This window comes from Triticum urartu, chromosome 7 (assembly GCF_003073215.2).
Source record: "Triticum urartu cultivar G1812 chromosome 7, Tu2.1, whole genome shotgun sequence".
NCBI classification, from domain to species: Eukaryota; Viridiplantae; Streptophyta; class Magnoliopsida; order Poales; family Poaceae; genus Triticum; species Triticum urartu.
In genome coordinates, this window is record NC_053028.1 from 125,177,762 (window position 1) to 125,205,503 (window position 27,742).

General features: G+C 47.0%; 3 protein-coding genes across 15 annotated transcripts; all 3 read right to left on the reverse strand.

The window, feature by feature from the left end:
• Nucleotides 1-316: 316 nt before the first annotated feature.
• On the reverse strand, nt 317-19,562 carry LOC125524875. Of its 13 annotated transcripts, none has more exons than XR_007291008.1 (14): nt 19,404-19,562; nt 18,487-19,280; nt 18,227-18,379; nt 17,865-18,092; nt 17,554-17,767; nt 17,366-17,455; nt 16,905-17,250; nt 16,573-16,747; nt 16,343-16,441; nt 15,934-16,190; nt 15,753-15,828; nt 14,369-14,460; nt 11,634-12,638; nt 10,606-10,709 (listed from the first exon to the last, which is right to left on the reverse strand). XR_007291008.1 is itself a non-coding variant. In XM_048689911.1 (13 exons), exons 3-13 carry the CDS (start codon nt 18,281-18,283, stop codon nt 627-629), a joined length of 1,665 nt encoding a protein of 554 aa, XP_048545868.1. In that variant the 5' UTR covers nt 18,284-18,379; nt 18,487-19,280; nt 19,404-19,562; the 3' UTR covers nt 317-626. The 13 variants fall into 13 exon arrangements, 6 of the variants coding, with proteins under 6 accessions (XP_048545868.1, XP_048545866.1, XP_048545870.1 ...); XR_007291009.1 differs by lacking the exon at nt 10,606-10,709 and having other exon boundaries at nt 10,785-12,444; nt 12,565-12,638; XR_007291007.1 differs by lacking the exon at nt 10,606-10,709 and having other exon boundaries at nt 10,785-12,469; nt 12,565-12,638.
• Nucleotides 19,563-19,856: 294 nt separating this feature from the next.
• Nucleotides 19,857-20,767, reverse strand: LOC125523041. The gene is made up of 2 exons (XM_048688079.1): nt 20,548-20,767; nt 19,857-20,436 (listed from the first exon to the last, which is right to left on the reverse strand). The coding sequence occupies exons 1-2, from the start codon at nt 20,698-20,700 to the stop codon at nt 20,266-20,268; spliced, it is 324 nt and encodes a 107-aa protein (XP_048544036.1). The 5' UTR covers nt 20,701-20,767; the 3' UTR covers nt 19,857-20,265.
• A 1,182-nt stretch (nt 20,768-21,949) lies between these two features.
• LOC125521417 (probable fucosyltransferase 8) lies at nt 21,950-24,000 on the reverse strand. Its single transcript, XM_048686478.1, has 2 exons — nt 23,678-24,000; nt 21,950-23,556 (listed from the first exon to the last, which is right to left on the reverse strand). Exons 1-2 carry the CDS (start codon nt 23,853-23,855, stop codon nt 22,082-22,084), a joined length of 1,653 nt encoding a protein of 550 aa, XP_048542435.1. The 5' UTR covers nt 23,856-24,000; the 3' UTR covers nt 21,950-22,081.
• Between the last annotated feature and the right edge of the window lie 3,742 nt (nt 24,001-27,742).

Genomic DNA, 27,742 nt, shown 5'->3' on the forward strand with positions numbered 1-27,742 from the left:
TAGGGATAGAGACTAAGAAGCGTGCCAGGGATGCGGGGTTGACAATTCGCGCCGTAAGTGACGCTATCAACAGAATGATCGCTTCAGGAGATCTCCGTTATAGAGACAGAGCTTTTGAGATGGCTTTCTCACTGTTAGCGGTTGGTACATGTGTTGGTCCTAAGCAGTCCTACACTTCGATACCTTGGGAGATGTTTGCTTGTGTGTTGTGTGCTGAGGGGACTGGTGAGTACGATCTAGCAGTATGGGCATTTGAGATCATCAGAGCAGCTGTGAAGAAACTACAAAAAGATTTGGTGGCTGGGGTGAGAACTCTGATTGTGGGCGGTAGCCATTTGGCACTCATTGTAAGTGTGCTCGAGATAGTAATTTACAACATGTATGCATTGCATCATCAAAGTGAAAATGAAAAAGAAAACTGAATCTCTAACACGTTCGTCCACTTCCTTGTTTTCTTGATTGAACACTTGCAGCCGTGGTTCTTCGACTGGATGAACTTCGGTGCAGATAATGTTGAGCCGCACACTGTCCCCCGCATCAGCGTTTACACCGGGGAGATATGCAGGAGGCTGATATATCTCACAAGGGAATACCCCTCTGTTTTTAGTGTAAGACCTGGTAAAAAATTAACGTAATTTCTGTCCATGGAAAATGTGAACTAACACATAAAAAATTTGTTGCTTCACGTGTGCAGACCAAGTCTTATGCGAGCCTGGTGGGATCCTGCGACATCCAGGTAAAAAGAAACAAGCGTTAGTGATTTACATTGAAAAATAAGAGAGAGCTTGTCAACAGATCAGAATAATGTATCCTATGGTACTGAAACAATGCTCTGTTTTCGGGTGGGAAACAGCTCAACTGGAAGCGCTGCGGGCAGTTCAGGGTATCATTGCAGCAAACCAACAGGCTGCCATGGATTGTTCCATAGAGGAAGGCGATGAGGATCCCAGGGTTGAATGCGAGGACGATGAGAAGCGCAGGGAATGCACAGCTGCTAAAGGTAAATGGGCAGCAAAAGAGAGTTCAGAAAGCTCAAGCAGCGACAGTGATGATGAACCAATCGGCCCTAGTGTCCGACTAGGCAGAATGTTGGAATGAGCTGACATACGAGGTTTGCATCGTAGCACTTACCATTCGAAAGATATCACACACTGCTAATAAGAAAAGAACGAGGGACGATGAGTAACTAATGTTTTTTAAAATGTCGTTGCAGGAGAAAACATTGATCCACCAAATCCCAATGCCAGCTTAAGAATCAGCAATGATGTCTGGAATGCCCGCGTTACAGGCAAGTATTGACAAACAAAATTGCATTTACCATTATCATTTCCGAAAAGAAGTTGTGATACGGAGCTTCAACATGATGGTATTAACATGCAAGCCCGCGTAGCATGAACCGCATGCAGGCACGTCTGCAGCCTAGAATTGGTGATCAAGACGCTAGGGGGAGTGTAGCAAGGGGAACTGCTAGAGATCCATCTATGCTACGTAGCAGGGGAGAGACCATGAGAGCAGAGCTGACAGAACTTGAGGCCCAGGCGAAAGCATACCTAGAATGTGGGTCTAATGACATTTTTGAACAAAGTAAATTTCATTTGTGGTAGCGACACGGGTTGCGCTACAAATAAGGAATTTGTACGATTCTGAAAATTATTCATGTGTGTAACAGATGCGCAAATCCATGGAATTTTCCCGCATAGGGAAGGAACTTCTAATGATGATCCAGTGATTGTTGACGAGGAGAGAAGTGAGCGTCTAAGGTCCTTATCTGCGGCTGCACTTGCTGTTGTGGAGCAAGCTATGGATAACCCAGAAGTTTTCGAAGGTTTGTCATACAACACAATGCATAAAGTTGTCTTGTTTTGGTCGTGACATGAAACATAGTAGGGAAAATTGTTGGGGAACGTTGCAGAAAACAAAAAATTTCCTACGGTTTCACCAAGATCCATCTAGGAGTTCATCTAGCAACGAGTGTTGGATTGCATCTACATACCTTTGTAGATCACGCGCGGAAGCGTTCAAAGAACGGGATGAGGAAGGCGTACTCGACGTGATCCAAATCACCGGAGATCCTAGCGCCGAACGGACGGCACCTCCGCGTTCAACACACGTACAGTCAGCGTAACGTCTCCTCCTTCTTGATCCAGCAAGGGGGAAGGAGAGGTTGAGGAAGATGGCTCCAGCAGCAGCACGACGGCATGGTGGTGATGGAGCTGCAGTACTCCGGCAGGGCTTCGCCAAGCACTATGGAGGAGGAGGAGGTGTTGGAGAGGGAGAGGGAGGCACCAAAGGCAAGGGTGAGAGGTCCTCCCTTCCCCCCACTATATATAGGGGGCCTAGGGGGGGCGCCAGCCCTAGGAGATCCAATCTCCTAGGGGGGCGGCGGCCAAGGGAGGAATCCCTCCTCCCCAAGGCACCTAGGAGGTGCCTTCCCCCTTCGGGACTCTTCCCCTCTTGAACCCTAGGCGCATGGGCCTCTTGGGGCTGGTGCCCTTGGCCCATATAGGCCAAGGCGCACCCCCTACAGCCCATGTGGCCCCCCGGGGCAGGTGGCCCCACCCGGTGGACCCCCGGGACCCTTCCGGTGGTCCCGGTACAATACTGGTGACCCCGAAACTTGTCCCGATGCCCGAAATAGCACTTCCTATATATAATTCTTTACCTCCGGACCATTCCGGAACTCCTCGTGACGTCCGGGATCTCATCCGGGACTCCGAACAACATTCGGGTTACTGCATATACATATCCTTACAACCCTAGCGTCACCGAACCTTAAGTGTGTAGACCCTACGGGTTCGGGAGACATGTAGACATGACCGAGACGACTCTTCGGCCAATAACCAACAGCGGGATCTGGATACCCATGTTGTCTCCCACATGCTCCTCGATGATCTCATCGGATGAACCACGATGTCGAGGATTCAAGCAACCCCGTATAAAATTCCCTTCGTCAATCGGTATGTTACTTGCCCGAGATTCGATCGTCGGTATCCCAATACCTCGTTTAATCTCGTTACCGGCAAGTCACTTTACTCATACTGTAATGCATGATCCCGTGACTAGACACTTGGTCACTCTGAGCTCATTATGATGATGCATTACCGAGTGGGCCCAGTGATACCTCTCCGTCATACGGAGTGACAAATCCCAGTCTTGATCCGTGTCAACCCAACAGACACTTTCGCAGATACCCGTAGTATACCTTTATAGTCACCCAGTTACGTTGTGACGTTTGGTACACCCAAAGAACTCCTACGGTATCCGGGAGTTACACGATCTCATGGTCTAAGGAAAGGATACTTGACATTGGAAAACTCTAGCAAACGAACTATACGATCTTGTGCTATGTTTAGGATTGGGTCTTGTCCATCACATCATTCTCCTAATGATGTGATCTCGTTATCAATGACATCCAATGTCCATAGTCAGGAAACCATGACTATCTGTTGATCAACGAGCTAGTCAACTAGAGGCTTACTAGGGACATGTTGGTGTCTATTATTCACACATGTATTACGATTTCCTGATAACACAATTATAGCATGAATAAAGACAATTATCATGAACAAGGAAATATAATAATAATGCTTTTATTATTGCCTCTAGGGCATATTTCCAACAGTCTCCCACTTGCACTAGAGTCAATAATCTAGTTACATTGTGATGAATCGAACACCCATGGAATTCTGGTGTTGATCATGTTTTGCTCTCGGGAGAGGTTTAGTCAACGGATCTGCTACATTCAGGTCCGTGTGTACTTTACAAATATCTATGTCTCCATCTTGAACATTTTCACGAATGGAGTTGAAGCGACGCTTGATGTGCCTTGTCTTCTTGTGAAACCTGGGCTCCTTGGCAAGTGCAATAGCTCCAGCGTTGTCACAGAAGAGCTTGATCGGCCCCGACGCATTGGATATGACTCCTAGGTCGGTGATGAACTCCTTCACCCAAATTGCTTCATGTGCTGCCTCCGAGGCTGCCACGTACTCCGCTTCACATGTAGATCCCGCCACGACGCTCTGCTTGCAACTACACCAGCTTACTGCCCCACCATTCAAAATATACACGTATCCGGTTTGTTACTTAGAGTCATCCAGATCTGTGTCGAAGCTAGCGTCGACGTAACCTTTTACGACGAGCTCTTCGTCACCTCCATAAACGAGAAACATTTCCTTAGTCCTTTTTAGGTACTTCAGGATATTCTTGACCGCTGTCCAGTGTTCCTTGCCGTACTTTGGTACCTTCCTACCAAACTTACGGCAAGGTTTACATCAAGTCTGGTACACAGCATGGCATACATAATAGAACCTATGGCTGAGGCATAGGGGATGACACTCATCTCTTCTATATCTTCTGCCGGGTCGGACATTGAGCTGAGCTCAATTTCACACCTTGTAACACAGGCAAGAACCCCTTTTTAGACTGATCCATATTGGATTTCTTCAATATCTTATCAAGGTATGTGCTTTGTGAAAGACCTATGAGGCGTCTTGATCTATCTCTATAGATCTTGATGCCTAATATATATGCAGCTTCTCCAAGGTCCTTCATTGAAAAACTCTTATTCAAGTAGGCCTTAATGTTGTCCAAGAGTTCTATATCATTTCCCATCAAAAGTATGTCATCTACATATAATATGAGAAATGCTACAGAGCTCCCACTCACTTTCTTGTAAACACAGGCTTCTCCATAAGTCTGCGTAAACCCAAACGCTTTGATCATCTCATCAAAGCGAATGTTCCAACTCCGAGATGCTTGCACCAGCCCATAAATCGAGCGTTGGAGCTTGCACACCTTGTTAGCATTCTTAGGATCGACAAAACCTTCCGGCTGCATCATATACAATTCTTCCTTAAGGAAACCATTAAGGAATGCCGTTTTGACGTCCATTTGCCATATCTCATAATCATAGAATGCGGCAATTGCTAACATGATTCGGACGGACTTTAGCTTCGCTACCGGTGAGAAAGTCTCATCATAGTCAACCCCTTGAACTTGTCGATAACCCTTAGCGACAAGCCGAGCTTTATAGATGGTCACATTACCATCCGCGTCTGTCTTCTTCTTAAAGATCCATTTATTTTCTATGGCTCGCCGCTCAACGGGCAAGTCAGTCAAAGTCCATACTTCGTTTTCATACATGGATCCTATCTCGGATTTCATGGCTTCTAGCCATTTGTCGGAATCCGGGCCCGCCATCGCTTCTTCATAGCTCGAAGGTTCACCGTTGTCTAACAACATGATTTCCAAGACAGGGTTGCCGTACCACTCTGGTGCGGAACGTGTCCTTGTGGACCTTCGAATTTCAGTAGGAGCTTGATCTGAAGTATCTTGATCATCATCATTAACTTCCTCTCTAGTCGGTGCAGGCACCTCAGGAACATTTTCTTGAGTTGCGCCTTTTTCCGGTTCAAGAGGTAATACTTCATCAAGTTCTACTTTCCTCCCACTTACTTCTTTCGAGAGAAACTCTTTCTCTAGAAAGGACCCATTCTTGGAAACAAAGATCTTGCCTTCGGATCTGAGGTAGAAGGTATACCCAATAGTTTCTTTAGGGTATCCTATGAAGACGCATTTTTCCGACTTGGGTTCGAGCTTTTCAGGTTGAAGTTTCTTGACATAAGCATCGCATCACCAAACTTTCAGAAACGACAGCTTAGGTTTCTTCCCAAACCATAATTCAAACGGTGTCGTCTCAACGGATTTCGACGGAGCCCTATTTAAAGTGAATGCGGCAGTCTCTAAAGCATAGCCCCAAAAAGATAACGGTAAATCGGCAAGAGACATCATAGATCGCATCATATCTAATAGAGTGCGATTACGACGTTTGGACACACCATTACGCTGAGGTGTTCCAGGCGGCGTGAGTTGTGAAACTATTCCACATTTTCTTAAGTGTGTGCCAAACTCGTGACTCAAGTATTCTCCTCCACGATCTGATCGCGGGAACTTGATTTTCCTGTCACGTTGATTCTCAACCTCACTCTGAAATTCTTTGAACTTTTCAAAGGTCTCAGACTTGTGTTTCATTAAGTAGACATACCCATATCTACTCAAGTCATCAGTGAGGGTGAGAACATAACGATAGCCACCGCGAGCCTCAACACTTATTGGACCGCACACATCAGTATGTATGATTTCCAATAAGTTGGTTGCTCGCTCCATTGTTCCTGAGAACGGAGTCTTGGTCATTTTACCCATGAGGCATGGTTCGCACGTGTCAAATGATTCATAATCAAGAGACTCTAAAAGTCCATCAGCATGGAGCGTCTTCATGCGTTTGACACCTATGTGACCAAGGCGGCAGTGCCACAAGTATGTGGGTCTATCATTATCAATCTTACATCTCTTGGTACTCACACTATGAATATGTGTAGCATTACGCTCGAGATTCATTAAGAATAAACCATTCACCATCGGAGCATGACCATAAAACATATCTCTCATATAAATAGAACAACCATTATTCTCGGATTTAAATGAGTAGCCATCTCGTATTAAACGAGATCCTGATACAATGTTCATGCTCAAAGCTGGTACTAAATAACAATTATTGAGGTTTAAAACTAATCCCGTAGGTAAATGAAGAGGCAGCGTGCCGACGGCGATCACATCGACCTTGGAACCATTCCCGACGCGCATCGTCACCTCGTCCTTCACCAGTCTCCGCTTATTCCGCAGCTCCTGCTTTGAGTTACAAATGTGAGCAACTGCACCGGTATCAAATACCCAGGAGCTACTACGAGTACTGGTAAGGTACACATCAATTACATGTATATCACATATACCTTTTGTTTTGCCGGCCTTCTTGTCCGCTAAGTATTTGGGGCAGTTCCGCTTCCAGTGACCACTTTCCTTGCAATAAAAGCACTCAGTCTCGGGCTTGGGTCCATTCTTTGGCTTCTTCCCGGCAGCTTGCTTGCCGGGCGCGGCAACTCCCTTGCCGTCCTTCTTGAAGGTTTTCTTACCCTTGCCTTTCTTGAACTTAGTGGTTTTATTCACCATCAACACTTGATGTTCCTTTTTGACTTCTTCCTCTGCTGATTTCAGCATTGCAAATACTTCAGGAATGGTCTTTTCCATCCCCTGCATATTGAAGTTCATCACAAAGCTCTTGTAGCTCGGTGGAAGCGACTGAAGGATTCTGTCAATGACCGCGTCATCCGGGAGATTAACTCCCAGCTGAGTCAAGCGGTTATGCAACCCAGACATAGTGAGTATGTGCTCACTGACAGAACTGTTTTCCTGCATCTTACAGCTGAAGAACTTGTCGGAGACTTCATATCTCTCGACCCGGGCATGAGCTTGAAAAACCATTTTCAGCTCTTCGAACATCTCATATGCTCTGTGTCTCTCAAAACGCTTTTGGAGCCCCGGCTCTAAGCTGTAAAGCATGCCGCACTGAACGAGGGAGTAGTCATCGGTACGTGCCTGCCAAGCGTTCATAACGTCTTGTTCTGCAGGGAGAACAGGTGCGTCACCCAGCGGTGCTTGTAGGACATAATCTTTCTTGGCAGCTATGAGGATGATCCTCAGGTTCCGGACCCAGTCCGTGTAATTGCTGCCATCATCTTTCAGCTTGGTTTTCTCTAGGAACGCGTTGAAGTTGAGGACTACATTGGCCATTTGATCTACAAGACATATTGCAAAAAATTTAGACTAAGTTCATGATAATTAAGTTCATCTAATCAAATTATTCAATGAACTCCCACTTAGATAGACATCCCTCCTGTAATCTAAGTATAACATGATCCGAGTTAACTAGGCCGTGTCCGATCATCACGTGAGACGGACTAGCCAACGTCGGTGAACATCTTCATGTTGATCATATCTTCTATACAACTCATGCTCGACCTTTCGGTCTTCTGTGTTCCGAGGCCATGTCTGTACATGCTAGGCTCGTCAAGTCAACCTAAGTGTTTGCATGTGTAAATCTGTCTTACACCCGTTGTATGTGAACGTTGGAATCTATCACACCCGATCATCACGTGGTGCTTCGAAACAACGAACTGTCGCAATGGTGCACAGTTAGGGGGAACACTTTCTTGAAATTATTATGAGGGATCATCTTATTTACTACCGTCGTTCTAAGTAAACAAGATGCAAAACATGATAAACATCACATGCAATCAAATAATAATAGTGACATGATATGGCCAATATCACATAGCTCCTTTGATCTCCATCTTGGGGCTCCATGATCATCTTGTCACCGGCATGACACCATGATCTCCATCATCATGATCTCCATCATCGTGCCTCCATGAAGTTGCTCGCCAACTATTACTTCTACTACTATGGCTAACGCGTTTAGCAATAAAGTAAAGTAATTTACATGGCGTTTCTCAATGACACGCATGTCATACAAAAAATAAAGACAACTCCTATGGCTCCTGCCGGTTGTCATACTCATCGACATGCAAGTCGTGATTCCTATTACAATAGCATGAACATCTCATACATCACATATATATCATTCATCATTCATCACAACTTTGGCCATATCATATCACAAAGCACTTGCTGCAAAAACAAGTTAGACGTCCTCTAATTGTTGTTGCATGTTTTACGTGGCTGAAGTAGGGTTTTAGCAAGAACGTTTTCTTACCTACGTGAAAGCCACAACGTGATTTGTCAACTTATATTTACCCTTCATAAGGACCCTTTTCATCGAATCCGCTCCAACTAAAGTGGGAGAGACAGACACCCGCCAGCCACCTTATGCAACTAGTGCATGTTAGTCGGTGGAACCGGTCTCACGTAAGCGTACGTGTAAGGTTGGTCCGGGCCGCTTCATCCCACAATACCGTTGAAGCAAGATAAGACTAGTAGCAGCAATAAAGTTGACAACATCAACGCCCACAACAAATTGTGTTCTACTCGTGCAAGAGAACTACGCATAGACCTAGCTCATGATGCCACTGTTGGGGAACGTTGCAGAAAACAAAAATTTCCTACGGTTTCACCAAGATCCATCTAGGAGTTCATCTAGCAACGAGTGATTGGATTGCATCTACATACCTTTGTAGATCACACGCGGAAGCGTTCAAAGAACGGGGATGAGGAAGGCGTACTCGACGTGATCCAAATCACCGGAGATCCTAGCGCCGAACGGACGGCACCTCCGCGTTCAACACACGTACGGTCAGCGTAACGTCTCCTCATTCTTGATCCAACAAGGGGGAAGGAGAGGTTGAGGAAGATGTCTCCAGCAGCAGCACGACGGCGTGGTGGTGATGGAGCTGCAGTACTCCGGCAGGGCTTCGCCAAGCACTATGGAGGAGGAGGAGGTGTTGGAGAGGGAGAGGGAGGCACCAAAGGCAAGGGTGAGAGGTCCTCCCTTCCCCCCCCCCACTATATATAGGGGGCCTAGGGGGGGGGCGGCCCTAGGAGATCCAATCTCCTAGGGGGCGGCGGCCAAGGAAGGAATCCCTCCTCCCCAAGGCACCTAGGAGGTGCCTTCCCCCTTCGGGACTCTTCCCCTCTTGAACCCTAGGCGCATGGGCCTCTTGGGGCTGGTGCCCTTGGCCCATATAGGCCAAGGCGCACCCCCTACAGCCCATGTGGCCCCCCGGGGCAGGTGGCCCCACCCGGTGGACCCCCGGGACCCTTCCGGTGGTCCCGGTACAATACCGGTGACCCCGAAACTTGTCCCGATGCCCGAAATAGCACTTCCTATATATAATTCTTTACCTCCGGACCATTCCGGAACTCCTCGTGACGTCCGGGATCTCATCCGGGACTCCGAACAACATTCGGGTTACTGCATATACATATCCCTACAACCCTAGCGGCACCGAACCTTAAGTGTGTAGACCCTACGGGTTCGGGAGACATGTAGACATGACCGAGACGACTCTCCGGCCAATAACCAACAGCGGGATCTGGATACCCATGTTGGCTCCCACATGCTCCTCGATGATCTCATCGGATGAACCACAATGTCGAGGATTCAAGCAACCCCGTATACAATTCCCTTCGTCAATCGGTATGTTACTTGCCCGAGATTCGATCGTCGGTATCCCAATACCTCGTTCAATCTCGTTACCGGCAAGTCACTTTACTCGTACCGTAATGCATGATCCCGTGACCAGACACTTGGTCACTCTGAGCTCATTATGATGATGCATTACCGAGTGGGCCCAGTGATACCTCTCCGTCATACGGAGTGACAAATCCCAGTCTTGATCCGTGTCAACCCAACAGACACTTTCGGAGATACCCGTAGTATACCTTTATAGTCACCCAGTTACGTTGTGACGTTTGGTACACCCAAAGCACTCCTACGGTATCCGGGAGTTACACGATCTCATGGTCTAAGGAAAGGATACTTGACATTGGAAAACTCTAGCAAACGAACTATACGATCTTGTGCTATGTTTAGGATTGGGTCTTGTCCATCACATCATTCTCCTAATGATGTGATCTCGTTATCAATGACATCCAATGTCCATAGTCAGGAAACCATGACTATCTGTTGATCAACGAGCTAGTCAACTAGAGGCTTACTAGGGACATGTTGGTGTCTATTATTCACACATGTATTACGATTTCCGGATAACACAATTATAGCATGAATAAAGACAATTATCATGAACAAGGAAATATAATAATAATGCTTTTATTATTGCCTCTAGGGCATATTTCCAACAAAAATCTGATGGCAGGCATATGTGATCAAGCTAGAAGACTTCTTTCAAATGTTGGAGCTGACGGAGGCGCCGAAGGTAACAAATAAAGAAGACCGATCATCAGCGTTGTTGTTTGCATATTTAGTGTTCTGATTCTGTAATAATACTGCTTGTTTTATTTAATATTTTCAATTGTGACTATGCATATGCTGGAGCAGACAAACATGCATTTGGCAACAGCAGATCCAATGGTAACAACCAAGAACAGATACACTGGGCAGAACTAGAGAGGGACAGCCAAGATGACCAACATGAAAATGAAGGTGAAGCTGCATGGGATGTACTAACTGACGGCGAAGTTAGGGACAAGAACTGGAGGGAGCTACTGAATGCAAGCCAATAGGCGGCTGCAAACCTGTCTCCACTCGCCGCCAACGGTGAGCGTATGGTCAGCAGGGGACAGGACTCCTTGCGTCGTAACGAGGGTATAAATTGCTGCCATACTAATATGCTGTAGCCATTCCCAAGCATAAGAAAAAAGACAGTCTGATCTAATGTCAACTATTTCCCGGTGTTCAGATCTAGATGATGAGTTCTTTGGGGGTGCATCATTGGCAGGTACTGACTATTCTGGTGAAGAAGATGAGTCAACGGGTATGGTCCTACTAAGACAATACTCCAACGTTATTATAAATTAATATTTAGTAGAAATGATCATGGAAAAAATCTGTGTTTTACAGAATTGGATGACGAATTTCTGGCAGTAGCATCGCAAGTCCCAATCGACTACATGGACGAAGCTGAAGTATTGAATGGTGAAACAACTATGCCGGGATTGAATAACTTAAATGATTTGCTAGCTGCCCTGAACACATGCGTCTGGTGGATCGCGTGGATAGGAGGTTTACTTCGGAATTTTAGCAAAATATATGTACATGACTACATGATGAATTACCAAAGCATTAATACATCGAAACAAATCAGGAGATGTTTAAAACTAACCTTGTTACTACGTGTCAAACAACAATACTTGTGGTTGGTAGCGCAAGGGCAGGAGATGCTGATGATGAAGACCCCCCCATCAGCGGCCCTATATTGCTGGGTTGGCACGGTGTTCCAGATGCACCAAACTGTCCAGCAGATATGGGAGAGCAGCGTTCCAGGCAGCGTCGAAGGGCCCGTCCACATGGATTAGATGTTCCAACAACATGTCGGCCTGGTCCTTCCTTCCAACATGACAACGGAGGTAACAAAATCACTCAAAAGAAAGCTTGATCCCAAAACTTTTGCTTTTGTGGCTCATGAGTAGAACGAACATCATATGGATGTGTCCTGTAGATTCGGATGATGGTGAAGCTCATAGACATGGACTGCAATCTGTGAATGATGGGTCAGCCACATGCTTACAGCAAGCAGTGATCACGTATCTTCATGACTGTGATGCTGCCAAAAATGGTAAAACACACACAGTAGCTGCGGACATGACCGATACAGACGAAATGGGTGCAGCAGTGGACCAAGTCGCTCGAGCAGCAAATGTGGTGGTTGAGCAAACCAGAACCAATGAAAAGACGGCTCGTCCAACTGTGCTAGATGTGCAAACATACTGCAATCCTGGTCCTTCTTTCCGGCGTGACGAAGCAGGTACTTCAACATGAATGTTTGTACAACTATATATCTTGGTAAACCTTTTGTACCCACTGAGAAAAATATGTGTGCTGCAGATGGCGCCGACGGTGAGGCTCGTGCACAGGGTTTTGCTTTAAACGGGACTGGCTCACTGACTAACTTCCAACAAGTTGTCCTCGCTTATCTGAAAAAATGTGGGATTAAGCACACTGTGACACACAGCAGCAAGAGACAACATGAATCAGCAGGGACTGGTGTGGTAGGTGAGCAAACATCTTCAAGGAGGGATTGGGGGGATAAGTACCCGCTGTCAATTGGGTTGAACCATTCCCATCCCTATCCTGAAGCAATTTCAAGGTTCAATGCTAACATGACTGCCTGTGAGGGTGGGATTTTAAAGAAGTAAGCTAAAAGCGGATACAATTCATCGTTTATTGCTTTTGTTTAACAAGAAAACATCGATGAGAAAGAAAGAAAGAAGAAAAAGAACATTTTAGAATTTCCCAAAAAAAAAACTCTACTAACTACCGGGACTTTTGCAGGAAATGGGTTAAGCACTTCCATCCAATTTTGGCGGTCGCGTCAGGACAAGACATCAAAGATGAGTTGACACCAGGGGGAGGTGACCATGAATGTTTGGAGGTGTATTCAACACATGCTACGTGAAAAGGATAATGGAATATACGGCGAGTGGCTCGACAGGTTCAGGGGGCTATTCGACCCACGCTTCGTTGTAAGTCACAACATATGTGAAAAATGTGGACAAAGAATTAATGTTAGCACCACTGATTGTTTTGCTTGTTGGTGAGGAATAACGCATGTTGTGTGTGGCATTTACATTTTCAGGAAGAGGTTTGCAGGGATGACGGTGAAACGGACTGGGATTACATAGAAACTATGATGAATTCAGAAGTAATTGGATATAGGATTGATTGGCTGAAGAAGGTAAATTTATTCTGATAGTTATTGCAAGTAAAAAATTGCGTCGCTTCCTGTGGCTAAGCTGAAGTTCTTATTCTCATGGTGTGAACGATGATAGTTTTGGTTCCCAGTTGATTTTATGGACTGCTGGTCAGTGTACCTTCTGGACAAGGATGAAAAGACGGTGATCGTGCTTGACCCAACCGAGACCGATGTCATGGATGAGATGAAAATTAAACACGAGAGCCATGCAAAGAAGTTCCAGCGAAGGTTATGCTCTCTATTCAACAACTATTTCGGCAACAGGTTGGTTGAAACAGATGGTTGGAAATTCCTCTACCCATTGGTGGCGCAGCATGAACCGTGCAGCAGGTGCGTGTCACATAAACCCCAGAACATCCCGTTCCGCAGAACACACAAAATCGTGCCTTAAATTCAGTAGCACCACATATGGGGCAATGTGGTGAGCAGGATAAAATTTATAATGTTGATAAGTACGGTTTGTTGTCTGACAGGGAATACAGCGGAGTGTACATCACACACTACTACACAGACTTCACCGGGTTGTACCTCCGTTCAACACCGAGCCAGGTTGGTGAACCTTATAATTATAGGATCATATTTTTAGACGCATCAATTTGTTGTGAAAAGTCTACAAAGAGATTGTAAAACCTAGTTGGTTCCGATGTCGCCATGCAGGACCAGATTGATGGTTTGCGTGCAAAGCTCGCCTATGAAATTGTGACCATGAAGGGGAACAAGGGAGACGTTCCGGAGTTCGCATACGACATGATCATAGATTGATGGCCTGAAGATGAGCATGCAAGTAGGGCCCTGGGGAGACCGACTCCAGGCTCGGCAGATCTTTTGTCTATCCTCGTGGTATTAGTAGTTGCGCAGCTGAAGGACTAAGGTTTCATTTTGGATCGCTCGAAAAACCACTAAGGCGCAAAATAGTAGTTTTAACCAGCGATGTAACCCCTAAGTATGACCTTAAGACCTATAAGCTTGTGTCTGACAGAAGTGCGAACGACTGCTTGTCCTGGGCAAGTGAAAACTTATCACTATCACTTTGTGGCTGTTGGCAGTCGTTTTGCGTGCGGCGTGATTAGAGAATTTGATAGGTCTTCACTAGTATTTGTTTGTGAAAAACAAAGTAGGCGGATCAGTTTAACGAAGCGATTTACCTGATAATGAGGATGTCGTTTGTTGGTGGGGAAAGTTCCTTCAGCATAGTGATTGGCCATGATTTCCATAGTCGTGTTCCCTTATTGTAGACCTGACATTGCAGTCTAATAGAAATTGTTAGTAAAAATTAAATACTCAGAACGTTTAGAAGCCAGAAAAACATAAGTGTAAAAAAATACAAATGAAAGAAGATTCTATGGGCAGTTGAGTTTGCTAGATTTATGAACCCATGCAGTCTGTTAAAAAAATACAACGTTTTAAATACGTGTAGGTGCTCGAACTTTGAACTTTTCAGGCGACAAAGTCACTCAGTTATCAAGTAGAAATGCATCCTCATTTGGGGAAATGCTACGAACGGTTGCTACATACTGGATTGTTGTCATATGAGATTATTTGGTGAGGAGTAGACAAGATCATGGTTAAGCGGTCAAACTGTAAATTTTACAGTTCTGGATATATGGGATGGGGTGAGGGGGCGTGATGCAGGAAGCTAAAAATACATTGAGCAGAACTTCCATTTTCGTTCGTTGAAGCTATTTCCCAAACCCTTCGTCCATCTATCAAAAGCTGGTTTCCAGAGTACATGTCATATGGACCTTGTTGTACATAAATTGATTGGGTGCACAAATTTACAAACGCCGATTTGAGAAAATCGGATCCTTAAGTTGGTACATAAACAGACATATAAGTGAAGAAAAATACAGACGAAGGAGATTTTGTTCGGCAATTATGTTGGATAATTTTGTAAAAAAATGTTGTCCATGTAAGGAAAAAACAATTCAAACTACCTAGTGAGTATGAGTTCTGTGTTTCAGTACATAAAGAGGATCGATTTCCGATTGAAAAGCCATTTTCCGTTTCGGTAGGACTTACAAAACAAGTGGTTCATACTACATTCCTAAAACAGATTTTTTGATGAAAACCTGCCGAATACCATGGTTCACACGTCTACTGTGGCGTTTACAATACTCGATAGATCATAGAGAAAAAATAAAAAGCAAACCGAACATCTGAGCGATAAACGATGCGTTATGATACACCGAAATCAGTAGTAGATACATATTCATTCGGACGAAGCAGTTCCCACAACCCGCTGTCCCTCTAACCGGACTGGTTTGACCCAAGCCAGGAGTCGGTGGGTGCTAGTACCGTCCACAGAGCCTCATGCGCCAACTTTGAAGAATTGCCCTGAAGTTTGACACACTCATGCAGGGCCTGCCTTTTCGTTTTGCCGACATTGTACTGTACATGTTGGTAGATTGTTGTTCGGTTTATGGTTGTCAGCCACAACAAGGGAAATATAACTGAGCCATTTGTAATGACTCTGCATGACTTTGGGAAAAACATCGGTAAGAGTAGACGGGTTTAAGAGAATGGACCTACCTTGGTTAGAGGGATCTTCAGCTTCTGGCCGTCGTAGTGTCGGGCGATGTGGAGCACGCACGCGCCAGTTTCTTGTCTGTTTTGTGATAGACAAAAATGAAAAAAAAAGGTAAATATAAATTGATGTATGGGAAAAGTGATGAAAGTTCCTGTAGAATTAGGGGGTGAGAAGGCTACATACGTATCGAAATTTTCCTCAGCTACAACGGGGTATTTGGTCGCCCACTGGCCGTCTTGCGTGGGCCAGCCAGCGTAGTACTCGTTCAGGCATTGGAAAAGAGCGTGATGAAGCTTCCAAGCTATGAGTTCGTGCTTGTCTTTTGTTGCGTCGCTCGGACCTCCTCCTCTGGTGAGAGGGTCAAGCACGTGGAGCTTCCTTGACAACATGTCCCACATCAGTATTATCCATCCATCCTCTGATGGTATTGGCAAGAAGAACTGAGCAGAGCACAATGAAAGGTTTAGCTACAAGGTAATTTATAGGTTTATATGTATGCCACAAGTTGGTGCACAATAAACGTCGAAATCATATGAACTGGAAGTAGATGAGCTGAGCATGGATGTAATTAAGTTCACGAGTTGGGGTGTACCATCTGGCAAGAGGTTATGTCATATGGGATCTCGTTGCCAACCAACTGCTTCTGGATCGAGATGTTCGTCAAATATTCATGGTCCGCAAGGACAATGGTCTGGAAAAGGGTGAATGCATAAGAGGTCAGGGGTTGAACGATAAACTTGGAGGAATAGCTGAGAGAGCATGCACGCAGTAAGCAAAGGACCAAGATGAAAAAATGGGGGCATCTAGGCAAGACAGAATTACGGCAAATTCAGGTTCCATATTGTGCCTCCAGTTCATGTATGGACACTTTGAATTCGCTTCCTGGTCGGACTGGGAATACCTCCTCATGATTATAGAAACAAGCTCGTGGTGAAGGTGCTGCATCCCGACAAGCTGCTCGCGCAACGCCATACCGGTAACGCAGATCAGCCGTGGACTGTCATGTATAATGCAGTACATATAGTTCATTCAGCGAATTCAAAAGACAACGGGTTAGAATGTAAGGGTGCTAAATAATGAGCACGGCTGGACCTGATGTAAATACTGAAAATTCAAACGGTGGGATAAAAATGAATAAGTTGAACGGGGAACACCTCTGTAGGTCTTGCGTTGGCAGCTGTGTGAAGTGGGCAACAATAAGGTCGGTTGTTGGCATGTGTGGCGGATGTGGCACAACACCGTTCACCCATGGATCGGTTGCAAATCCATGCTGGAATATGTATTTCCGCTTGTGTAGATTGGTGCAGCACTGTCCAAAGACAGTAAATGGAGTGTTGACTGGAAGGTCTGCGTACATTTGAGCGATGGACATTAAAGTGGACTTGAAGTAATTGAGCGCATTGGAAGATGCTCGCGAGGAGGATTTCTTGCTATTTGATGTAGAATCATGCGCATCCATGGCGCGCTTGCGCATACCGGCTGGTGGCAGAGGCGACGTAGCTGGAAAAATACAAGATAATCAAAAGATTAGAGATGTTTCTGGACGAGGTCCTCCTTCTGGGTGGGAGTATATAAAAAATTTCCGAGGATAATATATTGCAGGATGTCATCTGACCTTCGCAATCAGATAGCTCAAGCCTTTGTCCCTGTATTTTTCCTGCTACAAGCGTCCTAAAGCGTACAGACTTGGAGGTGGCAGGGAGGGCTAATGGATGGCGGCAATAACAGAAACAAATTAATGACTTGTGCATGTGAAGGCTACAAATGACATTGTCTAAACTGATTAATTTTGCTTTTCCTGACCTGACTCTGGACACTCAGTGAAACCCCGAGCGCGACAGCACACACAACGATTTGTGACTGATTTTATTACTTTGTCTGAGAACGTGTAGAAGCCCATTTGAAGCCCATTCTTTGCTTCCAACAGGGCCTGCTGGATTTTGTTGGTGGCTTGGGTCAAATGCATAATGCCTCTCGCGTTGTGCTGTTTTAAAATCATCGTGATCTCGTCAGCTACCTGCGATAGATTGAATGGTGAGGACCTGGGGATTTACCATCAGTGGTAACTGATGTCGAAAATTAATGCATAAAACACTTAAAAAGGAAGCACATACTAGATGAGGATACTTGTCCCGTAGATACTTTGCAAAATGAAGTGGCCCGGGAGCGGGACCGGTAGGTGTTAAAACCTCTGTTTGCCCATGCATTACAGGAGTTGTGTTTGGGGGGTGTCCTGCCATCGGCATGCCGGAACGCCTAGTAAGCCTGTTGGTGGTTGCAAACGGCGGAGCTGATGGCGGAAACTTGTGGCGTGTGTAGCATACTGTCGAAGCGTCTCTCAGCTGCATCCGCAAAAAATAATATTGGTAAAAATGAGACAATAACTGGCTGTGTGAATTCAGATAAACACACAGCGTTGGTGCAAAGGAGATTTCCTGCATACTCAAGCAGAAAATAAGTAAAAGCTCATCTTTACATTGGCATGCGCGTAGGAGGTAGTTCCTTTAACCGGGTCAGCAGCCATGGCAAGCATTCGACGGAAGGACTCGGGATGAAATTCTGGTATCCTGGGGAGCACACTGTGCGACTTACTGAAAATGCCAAGGTCGAGGTTGTCAAGCAAAAAGACCTGCAAAACCACGACGACGTTGGCACACACCATGTCAATTCATGCATGGTTGCAAAAATGAAACATACCTACAACAATTGAAAAAAAATGAAAAAAAATGAACTTGCCTGAAAAAAAGATGACAACCAGTTAGGTTGGTCGATAGATTGTTGGCCATCATGTCTCTCTTAAGCTTCTTCACTGCATCGAGAAGGTGCTTAAGGACATACTCACACCAGTTAAATTGATCGATTGATTCAATGTTTGCTATGGCTCCCCAAAAGTCAATGGTCGTGTAGTTGTGCTTCGTGGTTGGAACTAGCACATGATCCATAACGAATATCACAAATGCGATCTGGAAACAATCTTTCTCTAGTTTGCTTGAATTCTCATTGATGTCACGCATCAGAAAATCTTCAGCTGCCCTCAAGCTGTGTACTCCAGTTTTGTTCATCTGAAGTGTTGTCTTTATAAAATGAACAGCCTCAGGATTGATGTTTGCATCCCTCCCCTTGACACTACGGTGGCCGCATGGGATCCCAAAAACCTTGTAGAAATCCTGTGGGTAAAACTTAAGAACCTTGTTGTCCCTCAATTTAATCTCCCTGCGGCTGACGCTAACTCTGCTCATAATCCACGCGCTCGTCTTCAGACTCAGCTTCTGTAGTGCTGGCAGCTTCAGCATACCTCCAAACCCAATCTGCTCTACTAACCACTTCTTGTAGTCATCAAAAGTCTGAATTACACTGACTGCATGCTTCAAGGAGATGCGTGATGTTGGCGTGGGTGGATCTCCGGGCACAGCGCTGGAGGATGACTCGTCCAGGTTGGAATCATCTCCGACGGCGGCTGCGCCCGGGGTGTCGTTGCCACAACCATCTCGCTGCTCGGCGCGGCTACCAGACTCGGATCTATGGTCATCCTACAGGGGGCACACGAAAAAAGGGTACACAAACAGCAAATGTGTCATATCTGGGCGAGATGCATGACACACTGACTATAGTACAACATGAACAGAGAAAACATAATATGGGAGGGAGCGTACCATGCTGTTGTGAGTACGAATAGAGTACTGCCTGGCAAAGAGGAGGGCAGCGGGGCGGATCCCTCCCAGATGATCTGCAGCTCGCCGGCGGCCGTCTTGGTCGGTATGGTTGACGATATGACTGGATCCGTGGAGAAGGGATGAAATGCAGCCGCCCACCCACCCACCGCCGCTCGGGTGAAATGACGTGTTTGCCCCTTCATAATTAGAGTCAGTGTGTGGTTGGGGGCATGGGCAACATGCTGGATGTGCCGGCTCGTCATCTACAAAAATTACGGTCGCCCATATTAACATTAGGAAAAAAACTGAACGAGGTGGACGCGTAAATGCGGTATCGAAAACCACTGGACCAAGAGATCGTGTAGCGCAAATTTCTTCATTATGGTCTACGGAAACTATAGAATGCGGTGGCGCAAACATTGCTCAATCTGGGATTCAGACAGACAAACGTCATTTTAAGAAGATCTTCATTACCAACTACTACGTTCCATATAAAATACTAATAAACATAATAGCGACAGTTCTCTTAAACGGGATTGGCGAGGGGCGAAACAGGCTTAGCGGTAGAGGGAGCCACCCTTGGTTACAATTAGTCCAGCCTAACCTAACTACCACGCAGTAGCAACACTTTAAGTTAAGCAAAGTACATAGCAAGCACGACCATCAGGACGGCAACGGTGAGCAAGATGTTGACAGTAGCCATGAGCACGACAACTGCGGCCAGTCCTTGTGCACCAGATGCTGCCCCGGCCGATGCAGCTGGCATGATGGCTTCAGCAAACATATTGTTGACCGCCTGCGGCGACTGGTGCATCGCAGCCTGGATCTGCGGCGGAAGATGCGGCTGGGCGTGCTGCTGCACCTAGGGTTGTATGACAGCTGGAACCATCTGGACAGGCGGGTTGCCATGATGAACTGCGAATCCATGCCTAGCCGGGTGCCATCCGGCTTGATGCTGCGCAGCAACAATCTGGTCTTGAGTCATCCTCCTGCAATATGTGCGCTGGAACTCGAAGAAACGACACTGACGAGCCTGACAAAATATGAAACACATACTGGAATGCATTAGTCCGAGGACCTGCGATGACAAGTTGTGGCAACTAGATGCAGGGTCGGAACTTTCTGAATCAGAAATACAACTTACATCGTAGCGGATGCACTTGTAGAAACGATGACCGGCGTTGTTGCCGGTCCTAGCGACGGCGGTGACAACCTCGTCGCCACACAGAGGGCAGGGCATCAGAGGGAGCAGCCAGTCCGCTGGCACGGGGAGAGAGGAGGACGACGATGAGGACATGGCGGGTCAACCGGAGATGACCGGGCAAGGTCGAGCTCAATGATTCAAGAGGGGGGTGGGAGGGGGAGAATAGTGCATGCGGTAGATGAGGTTGTGACGGTTGGGCCGGTGGACATTTATTGACACACCTGTGCCAACGCCGTCTGTGCGGATCCTTCGTTCATACGGCTCATGATGGCTCAGCTAGGGGGCGGAGCCGTCGCGCAACCATCTGTCTCGCAACGGCGTCCGCTAGAGCCGTCGCAATCAATGCTCCTCTAATACACGAGACGGGAAATGCATATACGGTCAGAAAATACATGAAGACGCACATATCTTGGCGCATAGGAACGGTGCGGATATCGGGCTCATCTGAGCTCGAGCTCAGAAACGGATTTTGGGTAATACTATTGCTACTTATTCATTATTCATTGTTCCTTATTTTGAATTTTTAATTATTATTTCATTTTCTTTCTTTATTGACGATAAAACCAATGCCACTAATTTATTCCTTCTTAGTAATCGTTTTTGCGAAAAAAATAATATTATTATATGTTTATTCTTGCATATTTTTGAAAAATGTAATCTTTGTGAACCTAGTGTGCAATTTTTGTCGTTCTTTGTTTTTATTATTTTTTTTGTTCTTAAATGGGTAATACCGATGTCACTAATTTATTCTTCCTTGGGAAACTTTATTATTTTTATTTGCTTAAATTTTATTTCATTTCCTTTCTTCTTTAAGGTTAATACCAAAGCCACTAAATCATTCCTTCTTAGGAATTCTTTTTTTCTGAAATTTCATCATTATATGATTATTCTTGCATATTACAGAAAAGCACAATTTCTGTGGAGACCCTATGTAGTTTTTGTTTCTTTTTTCTTTTGATTTTCTTTCTTCTTAAAGTGTAATACTAATGCCACTGATGCATTCTTTCTTAGAGAACTTTATTATTTTCATTTTTTTCTTGAAGCGTAATTCTGAAGCCACTAATTCTTTCCTCCTTACGAAACTTTTTTTTTGTGAAAATTTCACAATTATATACTTATTATTTCACATTATAAAAAAGCATAATTTCTGCATAAATTTTGTGTAAATTTTGTTATTATTTTCTTTCTTCTTAAATGGCAATTCCCTTGTCGGTGAATAATCATTTCTTATAAAACTTCATTATTTTCATTATTTTGATTTAGAGAAAGTAGAGACGCCATGGATTAAATATCAATGCCACTAATTCATTCGATTTTACAAAACAAATCCACTAAGAACATGTAGTACAGAATTTATTTATTTTTTCTTTCTTTTTACGACGACCAACATGTATTTCAGTGATCACAAATCAAGCCTAAAAACAGCAATGTTTGCTAGAGCAAAGAGAAGCCTCTCTGCATAGAGCCAGCCAACTCAGTCGACGAGCTTGAGACCGAAATCCACATCTTCGCAGTGGCGCAGGAAGGGCACATGGGCCACGGGGTCAAGATCCTGCTTGCGCCGGCAGACGAGCGACGGCGGCGAGTGCAGGCACGGCTCGATGGACGCGGGCCTGACGCACGCCACGTCGGACCTCATCTTGCTCAAGTCCAGCGGGGCCAGCAGCCTTGGGCGCAGGCCGGCCAGCGCGTGCGCCACGTACCCGAAGGTCGACCACGACGTGGTGACCATCTCGTCGCAGTAGCTGAGCAGGAAGATCTCGGCGAGGGCGCGCTCGTTGTGCGCGCGCGCCTCCGTGTGCTGGTCCTGGTCGTGGCTCGGCTGGTACACGGTGACGAGCTCGCCGGAGGCGGTGGCGTTGTTGTAGTACATGCCGTGGAGCTTGTCGTAGTACTCGGGCTTCAACGACACCACCAGCACGGCCTTCACCTTATTCGCCTTGGACGTCGCCGTGGTGTTCGACGACGGCCGGACGATGGCAGGGGGTTCGCTGCCGGTGAGCTGCGGCAGGAGACGGTGCTCCCGCGTGCACCGGAGGATCTGGTCGAACATGACGTCGAACGGGACGGGGTGGTGCCAGACGATCCGCACCTGCACCCCGAGGCGCTGGTCGGCGCCGGCGAGGTAGCCGTCGAAGAACCTCTGCGCGATCCCCCACGCCGGGTTCCCCGGGTGGAGGAGGTACCTGCCGAGGTGGTGGAACACGGACCCCTTGGACGGGAACATGCGCTCCAGCTCGTCGCGGTACGTGGGCACGAGGAAGAGCGCCACGGCGAAGTAGCTGTCGGAGCGGAGCACCATCCAGTTGAAGCCGTCGAGCGCGCGGTGGTCCTCCTCGCAGAAGGTGTGGCTCTGGAGCCGGAGGTTCATGTTCTCCAGGTGGAGGTACACGTACGCCGGGAGCGCGCTGGAGGCATTGCCGCCGTCGTAGCGGACGACGTTGTTCTGGAGCATGGTCACGTAGCTCTCCTTGGATTCCGACCCGAAGCGGACGTCCTTGTAGGGGAAGCTGGCGGGCAGCAGCCAGGAGGTCCCCGGGAAGGGCTCGCAGAAGAGGCCCTCCATCTCCGGTGGCTCGTGGACGAGGAGGACGCGGGCGGTGAGCAGCGCGTAGAGGAAGGTGGAGACGAGGCTGAGCATCCGGTTGCCGAGGCCCTGGACGGGCAGCCACACCACGTACCTGCACTCGCCGCGGTCGCCGTTGCGGCCGGACCGGAGCTGCGCCATGGCCTCGCGGTACCGCGGCGTGTCCGGCCCGCACCGGCGGTGGTTGGCCTCGTACTGCCTCAGCTTCCGGACCAGATAAGGCGAGACCGGGAACGGCGACGGCTTCCATCGGCGGGAGCCCTCGTAGCGGCTGCGGCACGCCGGCTCGTCGAAGTCCGGCGAGAGGAGGCCGCCGAGGAGCCGGTCCGGTTCCCGGGGCGACGAGGAGGCGTTACGTGGACCTGTGATCGATGGATGGATCCGGCAAGCAAATCAATCAATGGACCGCATGGAACACGGGGCCCCTAGCTAAGGTGGCAGCCGGCATGGGTGGGTGAGCTTCAAGGAGAGTGGGTGCCGTACTCTGCTGTTTCACCTGCGCCCTGGCCAGGGCGTCGGCGGCGATGGAGGCGGCCCGGTCGCCGAAGAGGAAGAGCAGGAGCAGCAGCGGCAGCGCGGCGAGGAGGACGGCCATGACGGCGCCCCGGCGACGCTCCGGTGGATCTCGCGCTCCCGCAGCTTCCATCGCCTCGGAACCCATACGCAATCTAGTGCTTGTTTTGTTTTGTCGAGGTCGAGGAGGTCAAGTGGGGAGGTCAACTGTTGCAGTGGATTGATATTTATGCAAAGCTGTCCTGCATGGAGTAGAATGCCAGAATGGCAAAATCGGCAGATCCAAGAGTAGATCCAATAGTGCCGGGGTGGCTGTCTGCTGCTCATCATTCATTCCTTGTGCACACACATACAATGTGCTTGGAAGAGTTAGTACTTTGCTAAAAAAATTAAAATAATACATTTTTTTTAGTAATTTGCACAAATATTACGCCCAAAAAATTATTTTCAAAAATAATACACCGTCGGCCAGCAGCTGGCCGACTGGTCCTAGTCAGCTAGCAGCAGGCCGACTGGGTCTTATCGGCCAACTGCGAGCCGACAGGTGGCTTCTCGGCCACGCGGAGGCCGACTATTGGCCAGGCCACGTCGGGCGCTGGCTGGCTCACGAGTGACCCAGTCAGCCAGCTGCCGACCGATCGGCCAGCTGCTGGCCGACAGGGAGCCGGCCCCGCACCACACGTCTCTTTCTCCTCTCCTTCTTCTTTCCCTTTCTCCCACCGCAAGCTTCTCTCTGCTCTTCCTTCCTCCTCTCTCTTACACGAACTAGCTCCAATTAATACACCAAAATGCCCCGTTTTTTCGCGGATTTGGCACCGTGAATGGGTTCTACATAGTTAGGGGAGTCAAAAGAGACCTCGATCTACTGATGGGGTAGCTTGTGGTGGTCGTGGTGAGCATTTTGTTGGAGCATTTTTTCAGCGCATTGGTGGAGGTTGTGGCGGTGGTGGAGATGGAGGTGGTGGTGGTGAAGCTGGGGCAGTATGGTGGAGGTGAAGCTCCGGTAGTTTGGTGGAGTTTCCGGCTCCAGTTCCGGTGATTGAAGGCCGCCGTTCGTCGTTCGCACGCACGCTACAAGGGTATATTTCAACAAATATTTTTATTTTCGAAGTTGCGTGCAATTATTATTATTTGCTCCGGTAGTAATGTAAATATATTTAGGTAGTCGTGGTGAGCATTTTATTTCCCGGTACCGGTGTGCAATTATTGTTATTTGCTCCGGTAGTAACGTAAATATATTTAGGTGGTCGTGGTGAGCATTTTATTTCCCGGTTCCGGTGTGCGATTATTGTTATTTGCTCCGGTAGTAAACGTAAATATATTTAGGTGTGTCAGTAATTGGAGTTGCTCCGGTAGTAAACGTAAATATTTAGGTGTTCTTGGTGAGCATTTTAAGTTGTTGCTTAATACTTGTATTAGTTGCTCCGTTAATATTCTGTAATATATAGCTAGCTAATATATAGACATGTCTAATATTTCTTAGTGGGGGTATATTAAGTTGTTGCTTAATACCTGTATTTCGTTGTTCAAAAAAATAGGTGAGCCGAGATGTCTGATGTAGTGAACTTCAAATTTTGCTATGGCCCTGGTACTGTCCAAACAACTGAGATGGGAGCAGATCTGAGTGAATTTACTCATATAGGTGTGCCAATGAGCGCACCTCAAACATGGTCTGTCAGTCAGTTGAAAGAATGGATTGCGGCAAGTTTAGGTCTTGATATTGAAACACACACCGTCGGTGTTCATGCATTGTGGACACGGTCAGGTTCAATAATTTACTTTTATTTGAGGCCGATAGAGCGAGACTCCGAATGGGTCCGGTGGTTACAAGGTTGTGAACGAAGGGGATGCAATCCTACACATGAAGGAGGTCACTACACATGAAGGAGGTCACTACACATGAAGGCGAGGGTGGCTACGATCCTGGTCATAGCAGTGTAGGGAGGCAGTTATCTATGTCAAATGCTGGAGATGATTGTTACGAACAAGGACAGAGCAGTCAGGTAGAAGGAGGAAATGCTTATGGTTATGAACCAGGGCAGAGTAGTCAGGTAGAAGGAGGAAATGCCGATGGTGATTACAATGGCGAGGTGGACGCTGACGAGGTAGATGGGCACATGCAGGACCAGATGGAAGAAGAAGACACCGATGTTGAAAGGGGTCATGCCGATGATTCTGACGAGTCAGATGAAGAAGAAAATGCAGAGGAGGTCCCGAATCCTGCATCATGGAATCATGACTTCTCATCTGCAATGACCGTGAATGATGGACATGATTCAGCCTGGCAATATCACCAGAACAATATTGCGACGGGTGCTATGTATCCGAACAAGCAAGCCCTGAAAGATGCAATAATTAACTAGGCAATGTCCATGCAAAGGGTTTTCACAGCTCAGGTGTCCAGTCAGAAATTCCTGACAATGGTATGCAAGAACGCAGATTGTCCCGCCAGGGTGCACGGCTTTCTCCCTAAGTATGGCACAAGTTGGGTGATAAGTGACTTAGTTAATCACACTTGTCTTATTCCCTGCATCCCTCAGGATCATGCCAACCTTTCATCCACGCTTATTGCTCGGTTGTTTTACGATGAGATAGTGCAGGGCAAAGCTATGGAAGTGAAGGCAGTCCAGACAAAAGTCTTCGCCAGGTTCAAGTACAGAATTTCTTATGGCAAGGCTTGGAGGGCTAAGCATGCGGCGCTTGAGAGGAGATTTGGTTCTTATTTTGATGCATATGACTCTGTTGTCCAGCACCTCCACACCCTGCAGCAGCGGAATCCAGGCACCTATATCGATATCCAAGACATGTTCATGCCAGAGTTCCCAACTGTGAGGGTGCTGCATCGTCTCTTCTTCTCTTTCGATGTATGCATCGAAGCTTTCAAGCATTGCCGACCGGTGATATGTGTTGACGGTACTTTTCTCACAGGCAAGTACAAGGGTCAGATCCTGACAGCCATAGGTCAAGACGGCCAAAATCAAGTCATCCCACTCGCATTTGCTTTTGTGGAGAGTGAGAACATTGAAAGTTGGACATGGTTCTTCAGGCAGTTGAAAATATCAGTTGTGAAGGAGAAGCCGAATGTGTGCATCCTTCATGACAGGCATGCAGGTATACTCGGTGCGATAAGGACACTGACAAACCTAGGCCCTGAGGAACAAGTTCCATGGCAGGACTTGCAGAGCCGTTGGTGCATGCGCCATCTGGGGGCTAATTTATTCTCACAGTTTAGAAATAAGAACCTGATGAATCTGTTCAAAAAACTCTGCAAGCAGAACCAGCTATGGAAGTACAATTTGATACGCGATAGACTTAATGTGTGCACGCAGAGACACGTGAGGGATAGGAAAGCTGCAAGAGATGCAGCGGTGAGGGCACATGTTGAAGCAGTAGCTGCACAGTTGGCAACAGGAACAGCGGCCGTGGAGGAGGAGCCTGTTGGGCTATGTGACCTGCCAGGCTTTGACCCACCTGGTACTAGGAGAAGGCTTGGGAGGTCGATTAAAACCTTCGAGCAGTGGATAGAGCATGAGCCTCTAGAGAGGTGGTCTTTGCTACATGACACACATGGAGCACGATACGGTGTCATGACAACAAACCTCGCAGAAACATACAACTTTGTCCTCAGAGGAAACCGGGCATTGCCACTTACAGCCATCGTTGAGGGTATTTTCTATGGCACCGTCAAGTATTTCAGAGATAGACGTCAAAAAGCAGAGCAACATATCTTCAACAACCCGAATACACGGTACTGTGAAAGAGTCACGAAGTACATGGACAACAAGATGCAGAAAGCTAGATCACACACTGTAGTGGCCATCGGTAATCAAGAAAGAAGGTTTGAGGTCCGCATCGTCATCCTCCGTCGATGCAGAATTCTTGCCCTTCGAGGATGCAGAACTCTTACCCTTGGACGATGTAAAACTCTTGCCCTTCGAGGATGCAGTACTCTTGCCCTTGGACGATGCAAAACTCTTGCTCTTTGACGATGCAGAACCCGGAAGCGGCGGCATGAAGATATCATCTTCGTCCTCG